This window comes from Bos indicus, chromosome 17 (assembly GCF_029378745.1).
Source record: "Bos indicus isolate NIAB-ARS_2022 breed Sahiwal x Tharparkar chromosome 17, NIAB-ARS_B.indTharparkar_mat_pri_1.0, whole genome shotgun sequence".
Lineage (NCBI taxonomy): Eukaryota > Metazoa > Chordata > Mammalia > Artiodactyla > Bovidae > Bos > Bos indicus.
The window spans coordinates 66,112,258-66,136,595 of record NC_091776.1 but is presented as its reverse complement, the minus strand read 5'-3'; the positions used below and the strand labels follow the sequence as shown (position 1 = coordinate 66,136,595).

Here is a 24,338-nt window from a genome sequence, read left to right as displayed (position 1 = left end):
AACACGTGCAGAAAATGCCCTGTACTCACTTACTCATTTTCCCTAATGACCAGGGTCTCTTGGGGCCCCAAATTTTCAGAGACTCGGACTCCATTTTGATGGTGGCAGGGTTGGGGAGGGGGCGGAGGCATTAGAAGCAGCTTCACAGTTCCCAAAGGCCGTCTGTGATGGACAAGACATTCCCATGGGGACTACGGGTGGTGGTTCAGGGCACTGGGAAGGAGGTCCCAGGAGCCACGATACCCCCAGAGATCTCCAGGCACTAGAGAAGTCAGAAATCAGAATGTTTGAAGGGTGACCACTCAGCTGTGTGATACTGGGTAAGTTACCCAGCCTCTCTGAGCCTCAGCTTCCTTATCTATACTGGTTTGCCACTTACAGGGTTGCTGAGAGGCTTGATCACAAATCCAGGCAGACTGTGGGTGCTTACCGCTTGTTAGCTGTCACTCTGCCCAAGGTCATCCAGACCTTAGGGCTCGGCCAGCCTTGAACCCAGGGAGGTCTGGCTCTCCTGGTGTGTTCTTAACACCTCCCCAGGATCCTTTCGAAGTCTACTTCTCCTCCCCCTTCTCCCCCGACTCTTGTCACTACCTTAAACTCACAGCTAAATTGTAACAGAAGAAGGTTTTGTGGCAAATGGCTCAGCAAGATTTAGAAGCAACTTCTGGGAACATCTGCGGCACATGTTGATGAATTCCAGAGGACAAAACTGGGATCAACTCAGCTCACTGCCGAGATTTACGGTGGGGGTGAGAGAGGGGGAGGCGGGGGGCCTGGGTGTGGAGTAACACCCACCCACCGGGACCTCCAGGGCCCTCCCAGACCCTCCAGTTGCGTGTCTTTCAAAATCAGGAAGCTTAGGATTGAGGTTTTTGTCCATGCTCTTTCTGCTGGACTCTCAGAGGTCAAAAGATATTTTCACGGAGGTGGACACAGGAGAAATCCAGCTATGGATGTGCGAGGCAGGTTTCCAGGCAGCCGGAGAAATGTGCAGTGCCTGACAATCGGTCCGTGGGAGAGGGAGCTGGTGCGGGGGTGATGTGGTGGATGGGGGCGGGGGCAGGATACAGGCAGATATCAAGAGAGAAATGGGGACAGGCGGAGAAACAGAGAGAGACAGAGGGAAACAGAGACACAGAGAAACAGAGAAGAGACAGAAACACACAGAGAAGGGCAGAGAGAGAAGCAGAGACGGAGAGACAAAGAGACAGAATCAGAAGGAGAGAGGGCAGAAAGAAGGAGAGGAGAGGATATTTATTAACTTCAAGAGAAAGACAAGAGACAGCCAAGAAAAAAGAGGAGGAAAAAAAGGGAAGGGGGGAACTTGAGGCGAGAAAGAGATAAAGATTAAAGAGAAAAAGGACATAGAGGAGAGAAAAGCTGAGGGGAGGGGAGAAAGGAGGTGGGAGGGTTCTGATTTGCCAGAGAGGCCATTTCCCATATCTGTCTCCTGTGTTTTCCCTCCAGCAGGAGGGCTAAATTAGCAATAATCTCAGGCTTGTGGAAGCTCCGTACTCCAGTCTAGTATCGAGGCTGTGTTAGAGGTTTAGGGACCTGCTTTTTAGCCCACCATTTTCTGCCCCAAGGTAGACCCCTCTCCCAGGCACTCAGTGCTCTATCACAGGGCATGACTTTGGGAGGACCCTGTGAGACATCTGTAGCTGGAACCGGGCATATGATTTGCAAAATGAAAACACAGACCCCTTGTTTGAAAATTAAGACTTTCAAGACATTGGCAGCTGAGCAGTAAACCAAGCAGGGGGTTCTTCCAAGTACAGGATACCTACCACCCCCATTTAGGTACTGCAAGAGAGTGGGAGAGGAAAGAGCCCAGGGCCTCAGGGAATAGTAAGAGGCACTTGCTGTGGGCTTCTCTGTTGATTTCATTCATTCAGGAAACAGATATTTAACTGCTAGCCAGCGGCTACAGTCTTAACTATGGCAATAAACATCTTCATTTCTCAACTCTTTTCACATGCTAAGCACTTGCATTATTTCATTTTATTCTCGTTCATAAAAAGCCAACATGGCTGTTATTACTTCCAGCCCCATTTTATGAATGAGGAAACTGAGGCCACTGGTTGAAGTCCCAGGGCTATTAAGTGGTAAAGCCACACTCTTCACTGTCAAGGCCAGTCTGTCTCCTCTTCCAAACAGGACAGGAGATGTAAAGTGAGGCTCAGGAAAAAGGAGCGTCAGCTTCAGGATTTCTGTTGAACAGGGAGACTAGACCGACGGAAAGGAGAGTAGACTTTGAACAGGGGTAGGCGTTTTCACATAAACATAGGCGTTTTCACACCCTGGGGAATGGGCAGGATTGACGGGAAGCAACAAATCATGCCCCGCACCCCACCCCAAGCACAGCCCGGAGCACAGGAATGAGCAGAGTTCATAAATTCAGCCTTTGATGTGCAGTGAAACCGTCAGGTGCAAGGAGTTGCAGTTTCGTAAGTCTGGTTTGTTTTTTGAAGTCACTAACACACCATATCAGGCTCCCTTGCTGTGGGCACCATTTGATGGATATCCTCCAGAACGGGGTTCTAAGCCTGGGGGTAGGAGTGGGCTCCAGTTCTCCTGTGTTTGGGTGTAGCTTTTCTGGTGGGTATTCTCCCCAAGCAGATGTGGAGTCAAGACCTTTTGGTCCTTCCCTCCCCCTCCCCACCCAGCCCCCAGCCGTGTCCTCAATGTGTCTTTTGTCTTTGGGAAAAACTTTAGCTAAAGAATAAATTTAATCCGAGGAATGAGAAAAATGCAAAAGTAAATTAAAAGCAGTCAGACAAGACAAAACAGCAATTGTTTAGTCATTAAGCACAAAGACCCTCATTTCCTCCTCAAGGGCTATAGATAATATTCTGAGCCATATCCTGTGAGCTGTACACGAAACTGAAACCCACACCTGGCGGAAGAAGTTAACCACATGATGACCGGACTGTAGCCAGGACATAAGCTGCCCCAATTCCAAGACTTGGCCTCAAGGAAATAGGGACAAACCAATCAATCCTAGAAGTGAAGATTAACTGTACTTAAAGCAGTCAAGATGATGCAGGTCAGACCACCGTGTGACCAATTTCGAGAAGGCTGTCAGAGCTGACAGTGCGTTTCTGCATGTAACTGCCTCCCCCAGCCTATAAAAATTCGTGCCCACTGATTGTCAGTGGAGGGCAGTCTGCCTCTGGACAGGCATCCACCCTCCCCACTGGATGCCAGCATGCAAAATAAAGCAAACTTTCCTTTCCACCAACCTGGTCCCTTCAATGGCTTTTGAACTGTGAGCAGCCGGACCCTGACTTTCAGTTACCAAAAATGACACTAAAAGGGAATGTTTGGGAGGTGATTCCAGGAAGCATCTGAAGGACAATAGGCAAGTAACCTTCAGAGGGGAAGGAAGACTATAGTGTGTTCTGAGCACTGGGCCACCTGATGCAAAGAGCCAACTCATTGTAAAAGACCCTGGTGCTGGGAAAGAGTGAGGGCAAGAGGAGAAAAAGGCAGCAGAGGATGAGATGGTTAGATAACATCACTGACTCAAGGGACATGAGTTTGAGCAAACTCCAGAAGATAGTGAAGGACAGAGAAGCCTGGTGTGCTGCAGTTCATGGGGTAACAATGAGTCAGATGCAACTTAGCCATTGAACAACAACTGAGCACTGGGAACTCTGGGGACAGCATAGAACATACCTCAGTTATTCCTCCCAAGGGAAGTGAGAACTGTGCTATTAATCCCTCAACTCCATCCCTCATTGGCTGAGAGCTGCTCCCAGGTGTATCTTACAGATGCCCTGTAAGCCACATAGAGCGTGTGATTCTTACCTGTGGGTCTTGACGTTCAGTGTATGAGTTATTACTAAATATAAAATACTATAAATTTTCATATATATATATGAAATGTGAATATGTGAATATGACTGCCTGAGTATGTTTGTTTGTGGGGAGAGGCAGGAACACAAGATCTATTTTCTCAACTACTTGACAAAAATAATGTTCCATTTAGTACTATATCTTTTAGTTTCAAGGGACAGAACCCAACTCAAGTTGGCTTCATTCCAAAGAGGTTTGGTTCAGATGATTCCAAAGGCCAGAAGAAGTGGGGCTGACTTTCAGTCCAATTGGATCCCAGAGACTCAACCACCTCACCAGGAATCGTGTCTTTTTCCCACTTCTGGGCCTTGTTTTTCTTGTTCTTCTTTTCATTGCCAGCCAAGCTTATCCCACGTGGAAGAAAGATGGCTGCCAGCAGGTCTGGGCATCCCTCTTGCAGCCTGGCAACTCCCCATGGAGATTGAGCCCACTTTGGGTCATGTGATCACCTCTGAGCTAATCCTGGAATCTCTGATTGGCCAGGCTGTGGTCTGCTCCAAGAGTCAGGCTGTAGGGTGGCTCCACCCAAGCATGTGGACTGAGATCCTCTCTCTCCCAGTGGTTCCCCAAAGTAAAATGGTGGAGCTCTTAGGAAGAGAAGGGAGCCTGTGTTTCCATTACAACCAGCATGTGGGGTGCTTTCCGCATAAAAGGAACTTCCCTTTTGGAAAATGTTGGGATATAGACCAAAATGTACCAGCATTTTCTTAAGAGATAAACAGTTGGTTACCCATGATTTGGGGATAAAATTGGGGTTCTTGCCTCATAATCTGATGAAATCATTTTGATTATATAAACCTCCCAGAGGAACCTCCAGTAGAAAATAGTTTAAAGTCAGGAAGGAGGGACTGTGGGGGAGGGAAACTGAGGCAGATTGAATACATCTCCATTGTAGAGAAGAGGTTCAGATGGAAGAGTCTCCTTCCAGGAGGGATCCCGCAGTACCACGGGTTAGAGTCCGACTGATAAGAAAAAAAGACTCTGAAACTGCTGGCAGAGTCTTTCAGATAAATAAGCACAGCGGTTCCCTACTGATTGTCCTTCACATTCTTCTTAGCTTGTGACACGACATTCTGCTGCAATAAACAACCCTTGTAAAAAATCCTCCACCCCTGGTGCCTTGTATTTCTGTGGGATAAGTGGAATAAATTATGATTTCGCACACCATAGGCTATAACTCAGCTTTAGAAAGAATGAGCTGGAGCTTTGTGTAATGACCTGGCGAGATGCTCAGGATAGATATGTCCTCTCACTATCAAGGGGGATTTTTAAAAAGCAAGGTGCAGAATTTTTTCTCTTTTTTGAGGAAAATGAAATCTCTCCTTTGTCTTTTTAGGAGCGAAGGGAATGAATGGTGTGGAAGGAAACCCATCGCACAGTGAATATTACTGTTTTAAGGATGTGGGACTAGACTTGAGAAGGTTATTAGCTCACTTGCTAGTCTGGTGGATTGTGTGAATTGTTTTAATCTGCCTGGGCTATTTTTGTACACATATATTTCACATGCAAGCAAAAATGTAAAGACAGAAATAAATATGTGGCATTTACGAATGACCTCAAAGTAACAAACCTACCCTTTCTGCTGACCCCCGCTTCTGAAACAGTTGAGGAAGGAGGTCCAGGTTGAGGGTTGGGAAAATGAACAGGCATATCTTGCTTTTGCAGAAGAGGGTGGTAGGGTTGGTAGATAAAATATCCAGTTAAATGTGAATTTCACATAAAGGATGAATACATTTTAGTATAAGTATATCCCTAACTGCACGTTCCCACTGGCTCAGCTTGGGTCATGTGACCATCTTGGGACTAATCAAGGAAACTCTGATTGCTCAGAGGGTACTCAGGTGCTCACAGACTCAGAACTTACTTACACTACAGAGTTACATAAATTAAAAAATCTGATTTTCAAATTTAACTGGTGTCCTAGAGTTTTATTTTCTAAATTCGGTGACTCGATGTGAAAGGAAGGAAGATGTCCGGTGGGGGGTGGGGGTGGTGAGCAGCGGGCCCCAGTTCTAGAGCGGGAGAGCGCGTTAAAGTTTGGGGAGGGAGAGAGATGAGGACAGGTGCCCAGGAACATGAGACTCTTGGGGACAGAACTGGAGACAGAGGATTTAAAATAAGTTTCCTTGGCAGATATGCCTCCCCCTCAGTTCCCTTGAGGGACCGTCAATAGAATTCGATTCTCACCAGGCTTCCCTGGTGGCTCAGATGGTAAAGAATCCACCTGCAATGAGAAGACCTGGGTTCAATCCCTGGGTTGGGAAGATCCGCTGGAGAGGAAAATGGCTACCCACTCCAGTATTCTTGCCTGGAGAATCCCACGGACAGAAGAGCCTGGCAGGCTAGTCCCTGGCGTCACAAAGAGTCGGACGCGACTGAGTGACTAATATTTGTGAGTGGTTGAGGGTGAATGAGCCCTGGGTCCAAGGTGAGCCCATTTTTTAACCATAACACCTTTGGCCCGGGTCTGTTTCGTGGGCAAGGAGGAAGAACCAGGGACGTTTGTTTCTCTTTCTCTGTCAAGAGTCAAGGGCAGTGCACTCATCCTTCAAATTGAAAACCATTGTATCAGAAACAATGCATCTCATCGGATGACTTTGTCCACAGGGAATGACCCACAGGCAGTGACGCGTGCCTGTCCTTTAGGATTAGGCAGACCTTCAACTAAAGCCAGGCGGAGGTTGCCACCTGGTGGAGGAAAGCTACCCAGACCCTTGCAACCAGTCATACTTTGGTTGATATTCTTTCTTCACAAATACTTAAGAATGCCTGTGTCAGGAAACAATGTTGCCAACAGTAGTATTAATAGCATTGTCTTAAAATGGGAATTTCTGGGGCTTTCTGGTGGTTGAGTGGTTAAGACTTTACACTCCCAATGCAGGGGGCCACGGGTTTGACCCCTGGTTGGGGAACTAAGACCCCGCCTGCCATAGGGTGTGGCCAAAAAAAAAAAAAAAAAAAAGATAAAGGACTTTTATTGTGTGTTTTTTTTAAGTTGTACATTAAAAAATAAATAAAATGGGTATTTCTTAGTTGAATGTAAATAAAAACTTAGAAATGTGAGGAAATAAAAAATAGGTCTTTAAAGCTTGTAAGCCATGAAATTCATATTAAAGCTACTTTTTCTGTCCTGTGCCATCTTTTAGGTCAGAAGGTTAGTAAATCTTGGACAGACTCATAACAAGGACAGAGAAAGATGGGGAGAAGAGGGAAGACATCGGAGGGAGGTGAGAGACTTGGAATGGGAGGTTGGTGGGGGCACAGGAGCTGAAACATTGATAGAACTTTCCAGAAAGTGGCATTCATACCTTATCTTTGCTTTTAGGTTCTGCTTGGGTGAAATATTTTCTCTGTTTATACAGTTTCTGAACATACAGAACCATCACCTGTGTTCACGGAGCTGGTTTCCAGCATTATTATTCTTGGGACAGGTAGGTGGATGTTGGCGCCATCAGAGGCCCAGAGTTTTCTATCCACTTAGTATCTGTCCATGCTTAGTGTCTTGCCTTTGTCCTCATGCTGGAGTCTTTCATTGCATGATGGACACTCAAGTCCTGAAGCATCATGACTAGGTTCAGAAAGGAGGAAACAGGGAGCAGGGATGTTGGTGCTGTATCAGCTGAGTCTGTCCCCTCTTCCCAGGAAGGCAAAGACTTTCGTAGACAACCCTCCCTCCCCAGCAACACACACACACACACACACACACACACACAGCCAACTTCAGCTAATGCGCATTGACCAGAAGGAGTTAGAAGATCAACCCTAACACCAAAGGAGGCTGGGGAAATGGGTAACAGGATTGTCATAATTGAAACCAACCGTGACCTGTTGTTGGAAGATGGGCTCATGGCTGCTGTTGTTGCTGAGCAAAACTGAAGTTCTGTTAGCAGAGAGCAGAGAAACAGACATTGGATAGGGTGACTTTCAGTGTCTGCCCCAACATTCTATCACTTTTTCCTCCCACACACAGGGATGTAGAAGCCCCATACCAGGGAGCTTCACAATGATGTAGAAAGACATCTCCTTCCTATTGGGGTCCCTCACCCCAATATGCTGCTTATCATTGATTGAGTCAAGATTCAGACTCAGCTCTAGCTCCTAACCACTGCTGAGTCCAGCCAAACACCTCCTGGGACAAAGCCAAGAGAGGCTGACACTGCATTCAGGGGGTCCATGGGATAAAAGCCTGCTTGGGTTCTGGGTGCTCCAGGAGGGAGCAGCACTGCTCAGGCTGGCCTGCAGGCATTCCTACCCTGGACATGGACCAGGAGCCGGACCTCCTGTGTTCCTTTCCTCATGGACAAGCTGTGTGGACTTGGGCGAGTGACTTGGCCTCTCTGAGCCTCAGGCGCCACATCTGTAATGACAATAATTTTACTAAGAGTAGAGCCCAAATGAGAGATTAAAGGGCATCAAATAACTAGCAAACCCAAAAGAGAGAGGGCTTCCCTGGTGGTTCAGTAGTAAAGAATCTGCCTATCAATGCAGGAGATGCAGGTTCGATTCCTGGGTGGGGAAGATCCCCTGCAGAAGGAAGTGGCAACCCACTCCAGTGTTCTTGCCCGTCAAATCCCATGGACAGAGGAGGCTGTCGGGCTACGGCCCATGGGATCACTAAAGAGTCGGACAGGACTGAGCGACTGAACAACAACAAATTTAAAATGTAGGAAAAAACGAAACGGCACGCAGTCAACAAATGCTAGTGACTAGGACTATAATGGTTATTGTTGCTGTACTATCCTGGGAGGGGTCTCACTGGTCACTGCCTTAGGGTTATCTTGCTTCTGGCCCAAGGCAGCCCGTACTGCTCAGTTTGAAGCGCATTTACTGGTGCGGGTGGGTTCCAGTCTCAGGGAGAGTTCTTGTCTCTCCACTACTGTTCTAAACCTGCAGGCAGTCGGGCCTGGGAAACAGACTCTCGGTTTCCGAAAGTATCCTAGGCACACTACCTTGTCTTCTTTATCTAGTCTGTCCTTCCTCCTCGTCTCCGTTCCAGGACTGATTGAGTGACAGGCCTATGGGTGAGTCAGCCCCACCCTGGTCCCGCCAGCGGCCCCGCCCCCTAGGAAGGTTCTCCCCGGAGGACCTATCAGAAGCCCCGCCCCTTCGTTTCATCGCGGAAGATAATTGGACAGCTGCGAGGAAGGAGCACGCCCCCCCCACCACAGGGATGCTGCCGCACGTGCCTCCCCAGCCCTTTCTCCATTTGTTGTGAGTTGTCCCTGAGATCTAGAGCGACCTTGGAGACCCTGTTCCCCTAATCCTTGAGAATTACTTAAGCTTTGGATTCGATTCCCCACGTGGCCGCCGGAGAGAACATTAAACAGAGTCCAGTCCTGTCTCCCTGCTTGGGGTCTGTCCCCTCGCACCCTCTCCGCCCTTCTCCCACCAAGCAACCCCCTCGCTCCACCTTCCAGCCACACTGGCCTTGTCCTTCAAAGAGGACAAACTCCCATCGGCCTCCCTCTGCCCCGAGGATTCCCCAGCAGCCCGGTATGGCTCTATTCCTCTAAAATCACGTCCTTGATCGCTCACCCCCAATCCCCCTCCGCACCTGGCTCCTCCCGGCACTTGTCATTCTTGGCACGAATCGTGGCTTGCAGTCATCTATCAGGATTTCTCTACTTTCTTCTGGGTACCACCTGGAGCATCACTTTGTCAAATGGAGACATGCTAGTGATGGTTAATTGTATGTGTCAACTTTACTGGGCTAAGGGGTGCTCAGCTAAGGCTAAGGGGTGAGTCTGTAAGGGTGTCTCCCCTAAAGATTAGCGTTTGAATTGGGAAACTGAGTTACAAAGATCACCCCCACCTAGGCAGGTGGGCATCTTCCAATCCACAGAGAACAAAAGGTGGAGGATGGAGAATTTGCTGGGCTTGAGGTAGAACATCTCTGTTCTCCTGCTCTTGGACATGGATGCTACTGGTATGTCCTGGATGGTGGTGTGTCTGATGACGGCAGTGGACACACTGTTCTGCACTTTCCCAGAACCATTCCCGAGCTGGCAGTCCTGCCTTGGCATCAAAGTGTCAGTATGTGTCACCCCAGTCAAATCCCCAGAAGCAGGAAACAGTTCCCTCAGTGCCATCCTGGAGTGTTTATAACAAAACCCCCATAGCTTTGACTCTTTTTCGTTTGTTTTATTAGCATCAATATATACAAAGTGGAAAATGACTTCATTATTTTAGCTTAGAAATTTTGTTTTGCATTTAATTTGGGCAAAAAAAATGGAAATGAAAACTCCCCAGGAGAAAGCCTACCTACCTTTGGGGGCTCTAAACAACTCAATAAAACCTGACCTCAAATGACCCAGTGACCTCAAAAAGCATAGGAAAGTCAGACCCTTTGGGTCGACCCTAAAGAAAAAGTCATTTTTACCAAGGCTCACACTCAGCCTCAATCTACCCATGTGTTTGCCAAGTCCCGTCCACGTATACAACCATTTGGGTCACGCAGCCACTTTATTTCTTGCTGGGCTGTTTGGCAGTTTCCAAAGCCATCAGCCTGAGGTTCTGCAGGCTCTCCAAGGAGCTGGCTTCAAAAGATCATTTTTTAAAGCATGTCTGTGGAACTAAGTAAGGATGGCCATCAAGTAGCGACCGGAATACTTATGTTGGCTAAATAATTCTACCCTCTACCCCTGAAAAAAGCAGAAGGATGAGTTCCAAGCTGAAGAGGATTGAGTGTGTGCCTTTTAAAGCACAAGGTGGTAGCTGGCAGATACAGCTTATACGAATTAGCATGTAATACACACCATCACATGCATTCTTTGAAGCTCGAAATCTCTGTAAACGTATTTCCCCGATGTTTTACAAAGGGTAGCTTGTAGGACGGTTCAGTCCGTTCTCGAGTTTCTCAGGATTGTAGCCTATTCAAAAATATTTAATCCCAGCAGATTTTAACATTGATCTTAGAAAAACAGACATGACAGGAGCTGAAGTGAGATGCCTGGTAAATTTTTGGCATGATTATCATGATTTGTTTCACCTTTACATATTACAAAGACACATTCAGATATTTGAGAAAGAAAAATAGACACCAACCTGTCCTTCAATCACACTATACCTTGTCAAGCTTGCATGATCCAACTTTTGGCTTAAACAAACTTTTAAAACATGGTTACAGGAGCTGTACTACTAAGACAGAACTGATACATTGGAATCCTTAAAAAAAAAAAAAAAAGAAAACAAAACTCCACCTCTCTACTCTTTCCAACAGCCAGTAAGAAAGCCTAGGCCATAGCTTGGCCAGTTTTAGGGAACGGGGTTAGAATGAAGATTTTATTTTTTGTCAGTCTGTACGAAAGGCAAACGTTTAGTGTTCACGTAACCATAGTCTGTTCTAATATTAAATGTCATTAATAGACTTCTTCATTCTGGATGACCCAGGGTTAGGGCTAAATCAGCCACAAATAGATATCAAAGCAACGACTGGATTCTGCCTTTTTTTTTTAAAAAGGGTTTGCATTATTTGCATTGCTGCTGTTTCTCCAGACATGACATTGCTCACTAACGGTCTGGAACATTTCTCCTCTGGTTCTTTCATAGAATGGGGTGGACTCTGGGCGGATGGAAGGCAGCGTTTTATGGCCTCTTGCTGTGCATCATGAGTGCATGCTGGAAGGAGCAAGTGTGCAGGATCCTTTTCTGGCAGAAGGAAAATATAGTGGGCCTCAGACCCCCCGAGACTGAGGACCACGGTCCTGCTGGGAGGAGGGTGTATGTGTCTGTGTGTCTGCAAAGCCAACTGCTCTATTCTGTTCCAGAGGCTTTCTAAGCAAGCGTCCAAGACGTGGACTCCAGGCCATTGCCCCAAAGGCAGGGCAGCCTGAAAAGCCTTTCAATGTTTGAAAACCGGCTGATTTAAAACAATTCTAGAGAGCATGAGAAGGTGCCAGAGAGGACCCCCAAACCACCAGGCTGGTGCACCTCTCTGAGCCATCAGCCATCACTTGGGAGATGAACTAGCCTCACATGGGCTATTACTTCCGAGCATCGTTACCCCTTGCCTTCTCTTTACACCTATATTTAGAAAAAAAAATCTTCCAGATAATCACATGCTCACCAGTCCTATTGGGGTGGGGCAAAGGACCCTGATAAAATACCAGGATGCTCACAGGATTAATGAGCTGCTGAGAAGCCCTTCCCGGCCTGAAACTTCTCCTTCCCTCCTCATTGGAGTGCAAATAGTATGATGGGATGCCATGGAGGTTTTAAATCCCCTTTCCTATTTCTAAGCACCTCCATGGTCAAGCATTCACACCACCATTCAACATCTGGCTAGAGCTTCAGAGAACAGAAAAGCAGTTTCTTCCTATGGGACCCTCCCTCCAAAATACTTAAATGTAAGGGTCTTCTGAAGGTGCCACCTTGCTTGAATCTCCACTATTTTAAGGGCTCTGGCGTTCCAGCATCCTGGGAGGGCATCAGAGCTCATCTCTGGATTCCTCCTATGCAACCCTATACCCTTTTAACTATACAGGCAACATTCCTCATGCCTCCAAAGCATGCAGATCAATCATCACAGCTTGAGGGTGGCCTTGCTGAACACAGTGATCGATTCTGGCCCTGGGGGCATAAATTACCTGCTCTTTCATCATTGGAAGAGTGTCACGGAAAAGAACATTTTATCCACTCCATTCCCTTACCCAGCGATCCCCCTCATCCAGTTCTTCACTGGAATTCAAATCGCTCATCTTCTCTGAAAACTTTCCTTTGTCATCTGTCACCTTTATAGAAAGAAAACATTTTCTTAGTTTGCCAGCAGCCAGGGAGGCTGGGGTGGTGAAAGAGAATGTTCATGTCACAACTTTGCTGCCCTCAGAGGGGCCAGGGAGGAAGAAGCTGGGGCGAATCCTTTGAGAAGCCCGGGAAATTGGAAGGATGGATGCAGACTGATTTTGGAGCAGAGCTGTTTAAGTCTCCGTGCCAAATTCCAACCCCAGTTAATCCAACAAGAAATACCCCTTTCCAACCTAACCTTAGATTTGTACGAAAACACCATGGGCATGGATCCTGAAGATGCATGCAATCTGATGCAGCCGTAGTTGCTTATGGGAGAGACAGCCTGTTGCGTTCTGTTTTTTTCCCCTCTTCCCTCAGCTGCTGCGTTTGCCGTTTTACAGGTCCTCCACCCGCCTTCACGACTGAGGCCGTGCCACGAATTTGGCTGCAGCTGCTATACATCCAACCACACACCTAAACTCGATTTTAAATATAATAAATACAGCGAAGAAAACAGTAAGTCTCCAGTAAAGAGTCTAAAGAAAAGCCAGCCGACACTCCGGGGTTTCCATCAAATGCCACATGGTCTCTAGATGGGTCTCTCGAGGAGGTTGTAGCTGCGTTCGTATTTGTACGTTCCTGTCCCACGTGGAGCTCTCTCTAGATGGAAACTTCATACTCTCTGGTTTCCTGTGAGAAAGCGGAGCACAGATCTGGTGACCCCTTGTGTGGCAGAGGGACTCCTGGCATGGTTCTGGATCTCCACTCCTCCCTGTACCCAGCACTGGACAGAGGACTTTGCAGTGCTCTTGGCTCTGGCCTTGACCTGCTTTTGCCAGTGGGTTATGGTAAAGTGGGGCTTAAAGAGTGCATGTGTGTTTCTGCCTGTGTCTGCCCTTCTGCCATCAACATAAGCGGAACATGCCTTGATGGCCTCTGGCACGATCAAGATGCTGATGAGAAGATGAGAGTTCTGGACAGCAGAGTTGGGTCACTGGCCAACAAGCCAGTCCCAGATGTGTACGTGAGGGCTGCTGAACCAGGACTATTGCCCAGCTGAAACTAGCCAAAAACATTGTCCCATGGATCGATGAGCAAATTAACGCTTTTTGGTTTGAGCGACTGACTTTAGGGGCTGTTTGTTACTCAGCATTATCATAGTTCTAGGTGACTGATACACAAAAGTCTAATACACATAATGATACACATGAGTCTTAATAAGGTCTACTTTCCAAAGTACTATTTTTCGTCAGCTTGACCTTCTTTGAGGATTCAGAAACAAGCTACATATGTGTAAAATAACATATGACTTTGTCTTACCAGTGGCAAATCTAAAATGACCACAACATGTAGGCAGCAATCAGTTCCATTTCTCCAATATTCACTGAGTGTGTGTGATACACTCCAGGCTCCCAGGGCAGAGAAGGGAGATACAGGAAGTCAGAGACTTGGACCTGGAAGGGGTTGCTGTCATATGCTTTAATGGAAGTCTGTATTTCCCACTGGGTCAACACAGATAAGCAATTCTGTCTGTGTTTCATGGTAGATGAGACTGTGGTGGGAAGACTCCAAGGTGGTCCTCATGATCCCCATCCGCCTGGCTTTCACATGCTTGTATGATCCCTTCCCCTTAACTGTGGACACAACCTATGACTTGCTTCTAAGCAACAGAGTACATAAAAGGTGTTAGGATGTCACGTCTGTATTTTATATTTTATAGGACTGTGGCTTCCTCTTACAAGGGGACTCTCTCTCTCTCTGATTTTGAAAAACCAAGCTGCTATGTTGTGAGTCGTTCTACAAGAGGGACACATGGAAAAGAACTGAGGTTGACAGCCTACAAGAAACTGAGCCCCTCGGTCCAACAACCTGCAAGGAACTGGATGCCATCAGCATCCATGTGAGCTTGGATGTGATCCTTCCACAGTCAAGCCTCAGATGAGAACGTAGCCTCGACTGACACCTTAACTGCGGCCTGTGAGTCCTGGAGGAGAGGACCTGCATAAGCTGTTCCTGGACTCCTTACCCACACAATCTATGAAGTAATAAATGGGTGCCTTTTCAGGTTCCTAAATTTGCAGTAATATTGTCACACACCAATCAATAACCAGCGCAGGAGCTCAGAATAAGTGGGAGTGCGAGAAGGTTAGCAGGGACAAGGAACAAGTCAAGTTTATGCCCCCCAAGTACTGGGAGACAATTGTACACCATCACACAGTGAATTTGAAGGGCTGTGATGCTGCAGAATCACGAGTAGTCTTCTGGGGTCTTGGGGGGGATCAGCCACTGGCCATGCCTTTCTGTCAGCGGCATCGTGAGCAAGAGGAAATTAAGCCTCTTGTTTTGATGTCCATGAGTTCAGAGCAAAGAGGGAGATCCTGGGGAGAGAAGGGAGACCGACTCACCCCCGTCTCGTAGATGGGGTTGTCGAACTCGGTCTCCACGGTGATCTGGCTGTAGGGGTGGGAATACATCAGAGGCAGGCGGAGGTTGGAGTAGTAACGGCACCTGGAGAGAGGCAGTCAAGGGGACAGAAGTGACTTCTCCTGCACAAGGAGACCTCAGCTTGCTGGTCGTTGAGGGGTTTGAGAGCCCCCATCCCCACCCGGAGCCCCGCCGTACCTGGTGATGTAAATGTAGGCTCCTCCCAGCAGTAAGGAGATGATGAGGACAGGGATGAAGATAGCCAGAGCCATGTTTCCTCCTTCCAGAGATGTCTCTGCTGCCGCTTCTGCTACTGAACACACAGCCGGTGAGGGTACCCGGTGCCCAGCGCGGGGCCCCGCCCTCCCAGCCCTGCACCTACTCCAGGAGCTAATGCCGGAGTGGGTGAAAGCCTTCCTCCTTGGAGAGCTGTCTCCAGAAGGGAGAAGAGGCGGAGACTGGAGGAAACGGGGCTGGTCCTTTGCAACAGAGCCCAGACTCAATCCTGGATGGGGTGGTCATAGACACCACGGAGAATTACACGCTTTTAACTCGGCTCAGTTGGTAAAGAATCCGCCTGGAATACAGCAGACCCATGTTCGATTCCTGGGTCAGGAAGATCCCGTGGAGAAGGGATAGGCTACCCACTCCAGTATTCTTGGGCTTCCCTTATGGCTCAGCTGGTAAAGAATCTGCCTGCAATGTGGGAGACCTGGGTTTGGTCCCTGGGTTGGGAAGATCCCCTGGAGAAGGGAAAGGCCATCCACTCCAGTATTCTTGCCTGGAGAGTTCCATGGACTATACAGTCCACGGGGTTGCACAGTCCGACACGACTCAGCGACTTTCACTTTCAATTCGTTTCTTCTAGGGAGGGGTAAGGTGATTAACAGTTACAATCTGGTTAAAACCGAATCCAAGGGAAGACTTGGAGAAAACTCGCAACGTGCTAACTGGAAAGGCAGGTTTGCTCGACTTCAAGAGAAGACAGGGTTGTGTCTAGAATGGCAGGTCCCCTCCAGACCTGCTTAATCAGACCCACCAGCAGAGGGCGCTGGGCAGTCAGGTCAGTGCGCGGTACCCACACGCCCCATGACACCCCAACTGTGCCAACTCGGGTTTGATTCTCAGAGGCCGCGGCTGCACACTCCCGGGTAACCCTCTCGGCCTCACCTGGAGCCCCCCACTATCTCCCAGTAATCTGCAGAAATCACAGGAACTATCAGAACTGACGGAGGACGAGATGGCTGGACGGCATCATCGACTCCACGACAGGAGTTTGAGCAAACTCTGGGAGATAGTGAAGGAAGGGGACCCTGGCGTGCTGCAGTCCATGGGGCGCGAAGAGTTGGACACGACTGAGTGACTGAACAACAAAATGATAATTCAGTGTGGAGGTGAAGGGGGGATGGGGGTGTTTTCCCAGCAAAGCCCCGCATCCCTTTTGGACACTTGACCTCCGTTTTTCTCTGCCATTCTCTGTGGCCACGTCTAACAGAGCTCGGCTGCATGCCAATCTATAATCCATTAACTGCCACTGTTTGGGCCTGAAAAATCAATTTTAATACCTATGATAAATGCGTGAGCACAGAACATCACAATGGCATCATGCCCTCTGAACATCATGCCCCCAGGCGTTTGAGACGTTCTCACGGTTCACTGGTTCTTGGAAGACAGCAAAGGAAGGGCCTGAGTTGAGCATAAATGCCCTGTTTTTCCAGCGGACTGGCTAATACAGGCTCTGTTCCTGTACACACTTGAGCCCCAGTTCCATCTGCTCGGATTAAAATGTCATCTGTTGCAAGAGAGTGCAACTCATGACATGTAATTCCTACCGCCCCAGATTCTAAGTGAACTGCGTATAGTCAGAAAGACAAGCGACTCCAAAAATAATTTAGAAATCATCCAGTTGGTTAAACTTAAAAGATAGTTAATTTGTTTTGGCTGTGCTGGGTCTTCACTGCTGCACAGACTTTTCTCTAGTTGCGGCGAGTGGGTTTCTCATTGCTGTGGCTTCTCCTGCTGTGGAGCACGGGCTTAGGGAGCACCATCTTCAGTAGTCCTGGTGCACAGGCTTGGTTGCTCCGTAGCACGTGGGATCTTCCTGGATCAGGAATTGAATCTGTGTCTCCTGCACTGGCAGGTGGATTCTTTACCACGGAGCCACCAGGGAAGCCCTAAAACTTTTTCTTTTTTTTTAAACAAAATATTATTATTATTTTCTGACTTGAGTGGTTTTGGACCAAACTAGATAAAGGTTATACAGAACAGAACATTTTAGGTGTGAGAGGGGTTGAAAAGGGAAGACAAAATCCTGTATCACTTTTAACATCTGTTCCCCATTAATAAGTCTCGCTTGGTAATTTCTAACAAAAGAATAGAAAACAGGGACTTTCCCGGCAGTCCCTTGGTTAAGAATCTGCCTGCCAGTGCAGGGGCCAGGGTTCAATCTTGGGTTTGGGAAGATCTCACGTGCCGTGGGGCAACAAAGCCCGTGTGCCACGACTGTAAGACTGAGCCTGCACACCCTAGAGCCTGTGCCCCGCAGCAAGAGAAGCTACCAGGGTGAGAAGCCTGTGCCCGCAACCAGAGAGCAGCCTCCACTCACGGCAACTAAAAAGAGCCCACGTGCAGCAACAAAGACTCAGCACAGCCAAAAATCAGAAACATACACACACAAAAACAAGGGGCGGGGGTGAGGTGGGGTGGGGTTGCCCAGGTATAGCTGTATTTGGGGGAAGCAAAAGATGGAGGGAAAACCAGGTCGCAGAGCATCCCCTAGGGAAGAGGTTTCCCTCCTGAAACCAGGAGTCTGCTCAGCATGAAAGGTGAGGCGTTCCTGGATTTAGTTCCTCAAATAGCACCACATGGTTGAAAAGTTTGACAAGAGGAGCGTGTCTTTCTCAGGCATGTGGACCCCCAGATGTTTTGCGCTTGGCATCATGAACAGAACTGGCGTCTGATCTCTTTCGGGTCATGGTTAGGACCATAAATTGCAAATGCAATTTTTTTTTTCTTTACAATATCATTTGTTTTCAAATTAGCTTCAGCAATGTGAAGGCAGAATTTTTGCTTTTTTTTTTTTTTAAGCATCTGGATAAGGACCTTCCCTTGCTTTCTGCTCTTAGCTTGGTTAATGAGGTGTTTTTCTTCGTGGGACTCACCTTCTAAGGCATGTTCAAAGCTGTCTTGATTAACTGAAAGAGAAAAATTGGAGCACTGGTTGGTGTCGGGTGAATTCACTCTGCTTGTATGAAACGAAGGTGCCCCTGCCCGCCCCCCTGGTGCTCCCCTGCCCCCCGATTAAGTGCATAAGTCCATGCCCTGCTTTGCTGAAGTTAGTGCTGCATTTGTCTGTTTGTTTGAAATCTTGGGCTTCTGGAATTAGTGGGAATGCCTGGCCTCATTCCCTCCCTATGTTCCTTAGAGAAGATGAGACATACGAAAGGAACAGGGCAGAAATCACTGAAGACTCACCACGTGTCAGATACCAGGCGTCAAGACCTTTATATATGTTTGTGCTTAATCCCATTGGGTGCTTACTATTATCATCTCCATCTAACAGATGAGCAAACAGAGGTTCAGAGAAGGGAAGTGATTTCTCTTGACACCACACAGCTTCTAAGCGATGGAGGCAAGATTTGATCCTGGTTGGCTTCCTGCAGCCTCTGCCCTTAACTACATAGTTCTGATCCCTTTAGTGTTTTTCAAACTTTGAAACTTTTCAGTTTTCAAAGGCTGATGGATGGTGAGGGGTGAGACAGAAATCTCCAGTCCTCAGCCCAGCCAGGGGAGACACTGTTCTCCTGCTTGGAAATATGCATTTATGTGAACCTTTCTAATTTCACTGTTATTTTGTATTGATTTGGAATATAAGGTTTATATGCCATATTTTCATTCATTTATTGCCTTAGACTGGAACTCTCTGGACTTTGTTTATTCACTGTGCAACTTCTTTGGAGGTTGAGGATGCTGGAGGCTGGCATCTTCATGCTTTGGCATCTAAGTCATCATGATAACTGAGCACAAAAATATACCCACACAGGGACTTCCCTGGTGGTCCAGTGGTTAAAACTTCACCTTACAATGTAGGGGTTGCAGGTTCGATCCCTGGCTGGTGAGCTAAGATCCCGCGTGCCCTGTGGCCCAAAGGCGAAAGCATAAAACAGAAACAAGACTGTAACAAACTCAACAGAGACTTGAAAAATGGCCTACATCAAAAAAAATCTTCAAAAAATATACCCACACAGGTGGGGTTCAAGGATGGAAACCCCCAGAGTGAAGGGCCTTGATGAAAAGATTGTATGATAAGGTAATGAGAAGCGGTGACCCACCCCAAAGGCTCAGCGAGCCTCACGTCATACCTAATACCAAGGCTTCCTAATTAGAGCTTTGGTCAAAGTGACTCTGACTTCCATCATTACCAAGTGATGATAACAAAACCAGCTGAAAAAATAGTGTACTAACTCATTCACTGACTCCAGCCATCTCTGGAGCCAGGGCTTTAGGAAAATGGAAGGATTAAGGCAGATGTTTTCCACCCAAGACATGAATGGGGCCTTGACTGTGTGTCTGGGGGAGGGGGCACGTAAGCTTCCATGAAACCTTAGAAATGGAAGGAGATGTGGAGCCAAGTGTGATCAGTGGCCTTGTTGGGGGTGGGGGGAACACATGCCAAAAAGCAGCTTCTTGGACTCTTTTCTGGACCTGCCAGTGTGGCATGTTTGGGGGTGCATGTCTGAAACTCCAGGATTCTGAAGCTGCTGACCCAGCCACTGACTCTCCCTTAGAAGCCCTGACCTCAGTTCAGTCCAGTTGAGTCGCTCAGTTGTGTCCCACTCTTCGCGACCCCATGGACCACAGCATGCCAGGCCTCCCTGTCCATCACCAGCTCCAGGAGTTTACTCAAACTCATCTCCATTGAGTTGGTGATGCCATCCAACCATCTCATCCTCTATCATGCCCTTCTCCTCCCACCTTCAGTCTTTCCCAGCATCAGGGTCTTTTCAGATGAGTCAGCTCTTTGCATCAGGTGGCCAAAGTATTAGAGCTTCAGCTTCAGCATCAGTCCTTCCAATGAATACTCAGGACTGCTCTCCCTTAGAAGCCCTGACCTGGGCTTACCCAGTTATCTCACACAAAGGGAAACCAAGGTCGGAGGTGGCGGGGAGCGGGGCTTCCCCAAGGCCATACAGGTGGTCCAGGGCAGAGCCAGGCTGGAGCCTGGGGTCCCTCAGTCCCAGGGGGTGGCTTTATATTGGTGCTCAGTCATTCCTCCAACTCTAGACCATAAGCGATGAACCTCACTTATTTGGGGAAGAGGAAGTGATTTATTATTTCCTTACAGAGCTGGTGGGGTAGGTCTCAAGAGTGGCAATGGAGCAGAGAGACAAAGGCAATTATCTCCCAAGGCAGTGTCTTCCTGGTGGGCAGTCTGTCACAACTGAGGGGCCAGGACCAACTCAAACCTGGCGGGGTTTCAAAGGCAAGGAATTCACCATTAGCAGAGGTGGGTGCAAATCCTAGGCTTATCTCGTTACCAGCTGTGTGGTTTAGGGAAAGTCACTTAACCTCTCTGAGCCTCTCTGTCCCCATTTGTGAAATGGCTCACCGATCTCAGAGTAGAGTCATGCGGCCTCCATGAGGTGATTTGGGGAAAATCTTTTTTATATGGGTAAAATTCACATAAAATTAACCATTTGAATTCTGTGTCCAATTCAGGGGGCACTGATGACATTCAGTGCTGTACAACCATCACCTCTATTTAGTTCTAACACCTTTTCCTCATCTCAAACAGAAATTCAGTATCAATTAAGCAGTTACCTCTCCCTCCCCCCAGTCCCTGGGGCATAACTAATACCAGTCCCATCTCTGTGGATTGACTTATTCTGGGTATTTCCCTCTGACTGAGTCTACACTACGTGACCTTCTGTGTCTGGTTCTTTCACTGAGAATAACTTCTTGAAGGTTCATCCACATTGTAGCACAGATTTGTATTTCATTCCTTCTTATGACTGAACAGTGTTCCCTTATATGAATATGCCACATTCTGCTTATCCATTCATCAGCAGATGGACACTTGGGGTGTTTTCATCTTTTGTGAATAACGCTGCGCTGGTCGTTTGTACCAGTGTTGGTCTGAATACCTGTTTTCACTTACTCTGTGCCCATACCAAGAAGTGGAAATTCTGGCCGGGAAAGTATTTTTAAGCCCTAATGCCGAACTTCATTAACAGGCATTTGGGGATCTGCTGAAGTTATGGGCTCCCAAGGAGAAACGTAGAACTGTATGTCTCTCTTCCCATGGGGAGAGAATTCAGAGGATTTCTGCCTGATTCTAGAAAACGGTATTAATATTTTAAAAGGTTAAATCCACTTGCCTACAGCATTGAATGTATTTAGGATACGATTAAGAACGTCACACCTCAAAGATGCGACTAAGTGGATCCAAATCTCACTAGGTGCGTCATAACTTAATTTCAATGATTAGAAAGAGTTCACTGATTCTAAAATACATTTCCCCTCTTTTGCCCATCTCGGAGATGGGGGTGTCTTACAATCAATCACACGGGAGTTACAATCAGTGCCACCAGGTGGCGCTCACGATGCCTGTGCCTCTGCAGCCTTCAGTCCAGGACCAATAGCCTTCGGAGATGGGGGTGAGCATCTCGGGAGAACACCCCAGAGATGACAGGGGAATACCCATCACCCTCGGGAAACAGGTGGTTGTGAGAAGGGGCTGAAGGCGGCAGGAAATGTTTAAGCCATGCTGTCCAAGCAGGAGTCACAAACAGGCAGCCTCTCCTTTATGATAGAAATCAAAGCTCATTTAGGAAGTACAAACATAAATGCTAAGCACGGAGAAGGCACGGTGTCATGGTTTAATTGGTAGCCATTTCCTTTCTCAGCGGTGCAGAAAATAACGGTGGTGTCTTAGTTGTAGCGAAAGTAGCTCGGCTTTTTAAAGCAAATTTAGAGTCACTGCAAGTCAGTCCCGGCAACTCTGGATCCCTCGGTCCCCATGACCCTGGGAGGGGGCGGGGTTCTTTACCTTTGCAGACGGGCAGCGGCCCGTTCCAGTGCGATGGCTGTCCCAGGATGCAGCGAATGGTCACTTCGCCCATCAGCTCGAAGCCCTCGTAGCACATGAAGGTGAGGGACTCTCCAGGCAGGTAGAGTCGTTTGTAGAGGATCTGGTACCCGTTCTCCGGCAACCCTGGGTTGTCACAGGCCAGGGACTCCTCCGCTGAAGCGCAAGCCAAAAGGAGCTCTGATGAGATGACGCGAACCTTTGGGGCCTCCCATTCTGAGCGCGTGTGATCTGAGGCCAGGCTCTGCAGCCTCATTTCTTTGCAACCCCGCCTCGCACTGAACTGTCTCGAATTCACCTTTCCCTCTACCACCTCTGGGCCTGGGTTACATGTGGGCACAGCAGAGTGTACTAAGCTGTGGAATCTGGGTTAAAAATCTGGGTTCTGCTGCTCGCTAGCTGTGTGACCTCCAGCATGGGCCACAACCTCTCTGAGCCTCAGCTTTCTCAATGGTAAAATAGTAGCAGTACCTATCTCACAGGGATTTGGAAGATTCAATAAGATAACGTGTACAAGTGCTTAGCATGCCCTTGAAATGTAGGTACTCAGTAAATTATGAACTCTTCCTCTTTCTTCTCAACTTGCACCTCACCTGCTCAACCAGTCTGGGTAAGTCTTGTCTTTCAACACGCAGTCCTCATGTCTCCTCCTCCAGGAAGTCCTCCCTGATGCCCCCTACCCCTAATTGAGTCACTGGTCTCTTGGGGGTTCTTCCTCCACCACAACACTGCCTACGCTGTACTGTATTTAATAACAGTCTCTTTCACTTGAGATGAGCCTGTTAAGGCATGCCTGAACCCTGTTAAAGCATACTTGAAGCTCAGGGCCTGGTATACAGTAGGAGCAGCATAAATGACCTCAAGAGATACAATAGGAGCATCATAAATGATGCCTACTAGCTTAAGAATTATTGGAGAGTTGAACTGCTGGTTTAACCCATTCCAGGGCCAGCGTGTGATATAGTTCCTTTTCAGCACCTGGATGGAATGGACACCCAGCGAAAATTGCTCTGCATACAAGACTACAAATCCTGAAACATTAAAACACGTTTATTATTTAAAAAATTAAACTGTGGTAAAATCCACAATATAACATGGACCATCTTAACCATTTTAAGTGCACAGTTGAGGAGTGTCAAATACATTCCTACTGTTGTGCAATGTCCAGAACTCTTCATCTTCCCAAATGGAAACCGTCCCCATCTAACACTGACGCCCCATCGCCGTTCCCAACCAGCCCTTGGCAACCACCATTCTACTTTCTGTCTCCGTGACTTTGACTATTCTAGGAACATTATGTAACTGGAATCACACTGCGTTTGTCTTTTTGTGACTAGCTTATTGCACTTAGCATGATTTCCTCAAGAGTCATCCATGCTGTAGCATATGTCAGAATCTTCTTTCTTTTTAAGGCTGAGTCATATTCCATGGAATATGATGCTTAAATGATGCTTACTCCTTGGAAGGAAAGTTGTGACCAACCTAGACAGCATATTAAAAAGCATAGACATTACTTTGCCAACAAAGGTCCGTCTAGTCAAGGCTATGGTTTTTCCAGTAGTCGTGTATGGATGTGAAAGTTGGAGTATAAAGAATGCTGAGCGCCAAAGAATTGATGTTTTTGAAATGTGGTGTTGGAGAAGACTCTTGAGAGTCCCTTGGACTGCAAGGAGATCCAACTAGTCCATCCTAAAGGGAGTTAGTCTTGCATATTCATAGGAAGGACTGATGCTGAAGCTGAAACTCCAATACTTTGGCCACCTGATGTGAAGAACTGACTCACTGGAAAAGACCCTGATGCTGGGAAATATTGAGGGCAGGAGAAGGGGATGACAGAGGATGAGATGGTTGGATGGCATCACCAACTCAATGGACATGAGTTTGAGTAAACTCTGGGAGTTGGTGATGGACAGAGGGGCCTGGCGTGCTGCAGTCCATGGGGTTGTAGAGTTGGACACGACTGAATGACTGAACTGAAGTGAATATTCCATTGTATAGAGAGACCACATCTTGCTTATTCATTCAGCCATCAATGGACACTTGGATGGCTTTCCCTTTTGGCTACTTTGAGATAATGCTGTTATACAAACACGGGTGTGCAAACCCCTCTTTGAGACACTGTCTTCAATTCTGTGGGTATATACCCAGAAGTGGGATTTCTAGACTGTATAGTAATTCTAGGTTTAACTTTTTGAGGAACCTCCATTCTGTTTTTGACAGGAGCAGTACCCCCTTTGCATTCGCA

At 47.5% G+C, this 24,338-nt stretch overlaps 1 protein-coding gene across 3 annotated transcripts in view; it reads right to left on the bottom strand.

The window, feature by feature from the left end:
* Positions 1 to 9,984: 9,984 nt before the first annotated feature.
* The window catches only part of SEZ6L (seizure related 6 homolog like), a 191,321-nt gene continuing 176,967 nt past the window's right edge, over positions 9,985 to 24,338 (bottom strand). Inside the window, exons 13-17 of one of the 3 annotated variants that reach the window (XM_070769758.1) lie at positions 22,055 to 22,249; positions 18,168 to 18,200; positions 15,205 to 15,319; positions 14,988 to 15,090; positions 9,985 to 13,272 (exon numbers count right to left, since the gene is read on the bottom strand). In XM_070769758.1, coding sequence (XP_070625859.1) covers positions 13,243 to 13,272; positions 14,988 to 15,090; positions 15,205 to 15,319; positions 18,168 to 18,200; positions 22,055 to 22,249 — 476 coding nt within the window. In that variant the 3' untranslated portion in view covers positions 9,985 to 13,242. The remainder of the gene's footprint in view (positions 13,273 to 14,987; positions 15,091 to 15,204; positions 15,320 to 18,167; positions 18,201 to 22,054; positions 22,250 to 24,338) is intronic. The other 2 variants (XM_070769759.1, XM_070769760.1) reach the window with 2 other exon arrangements.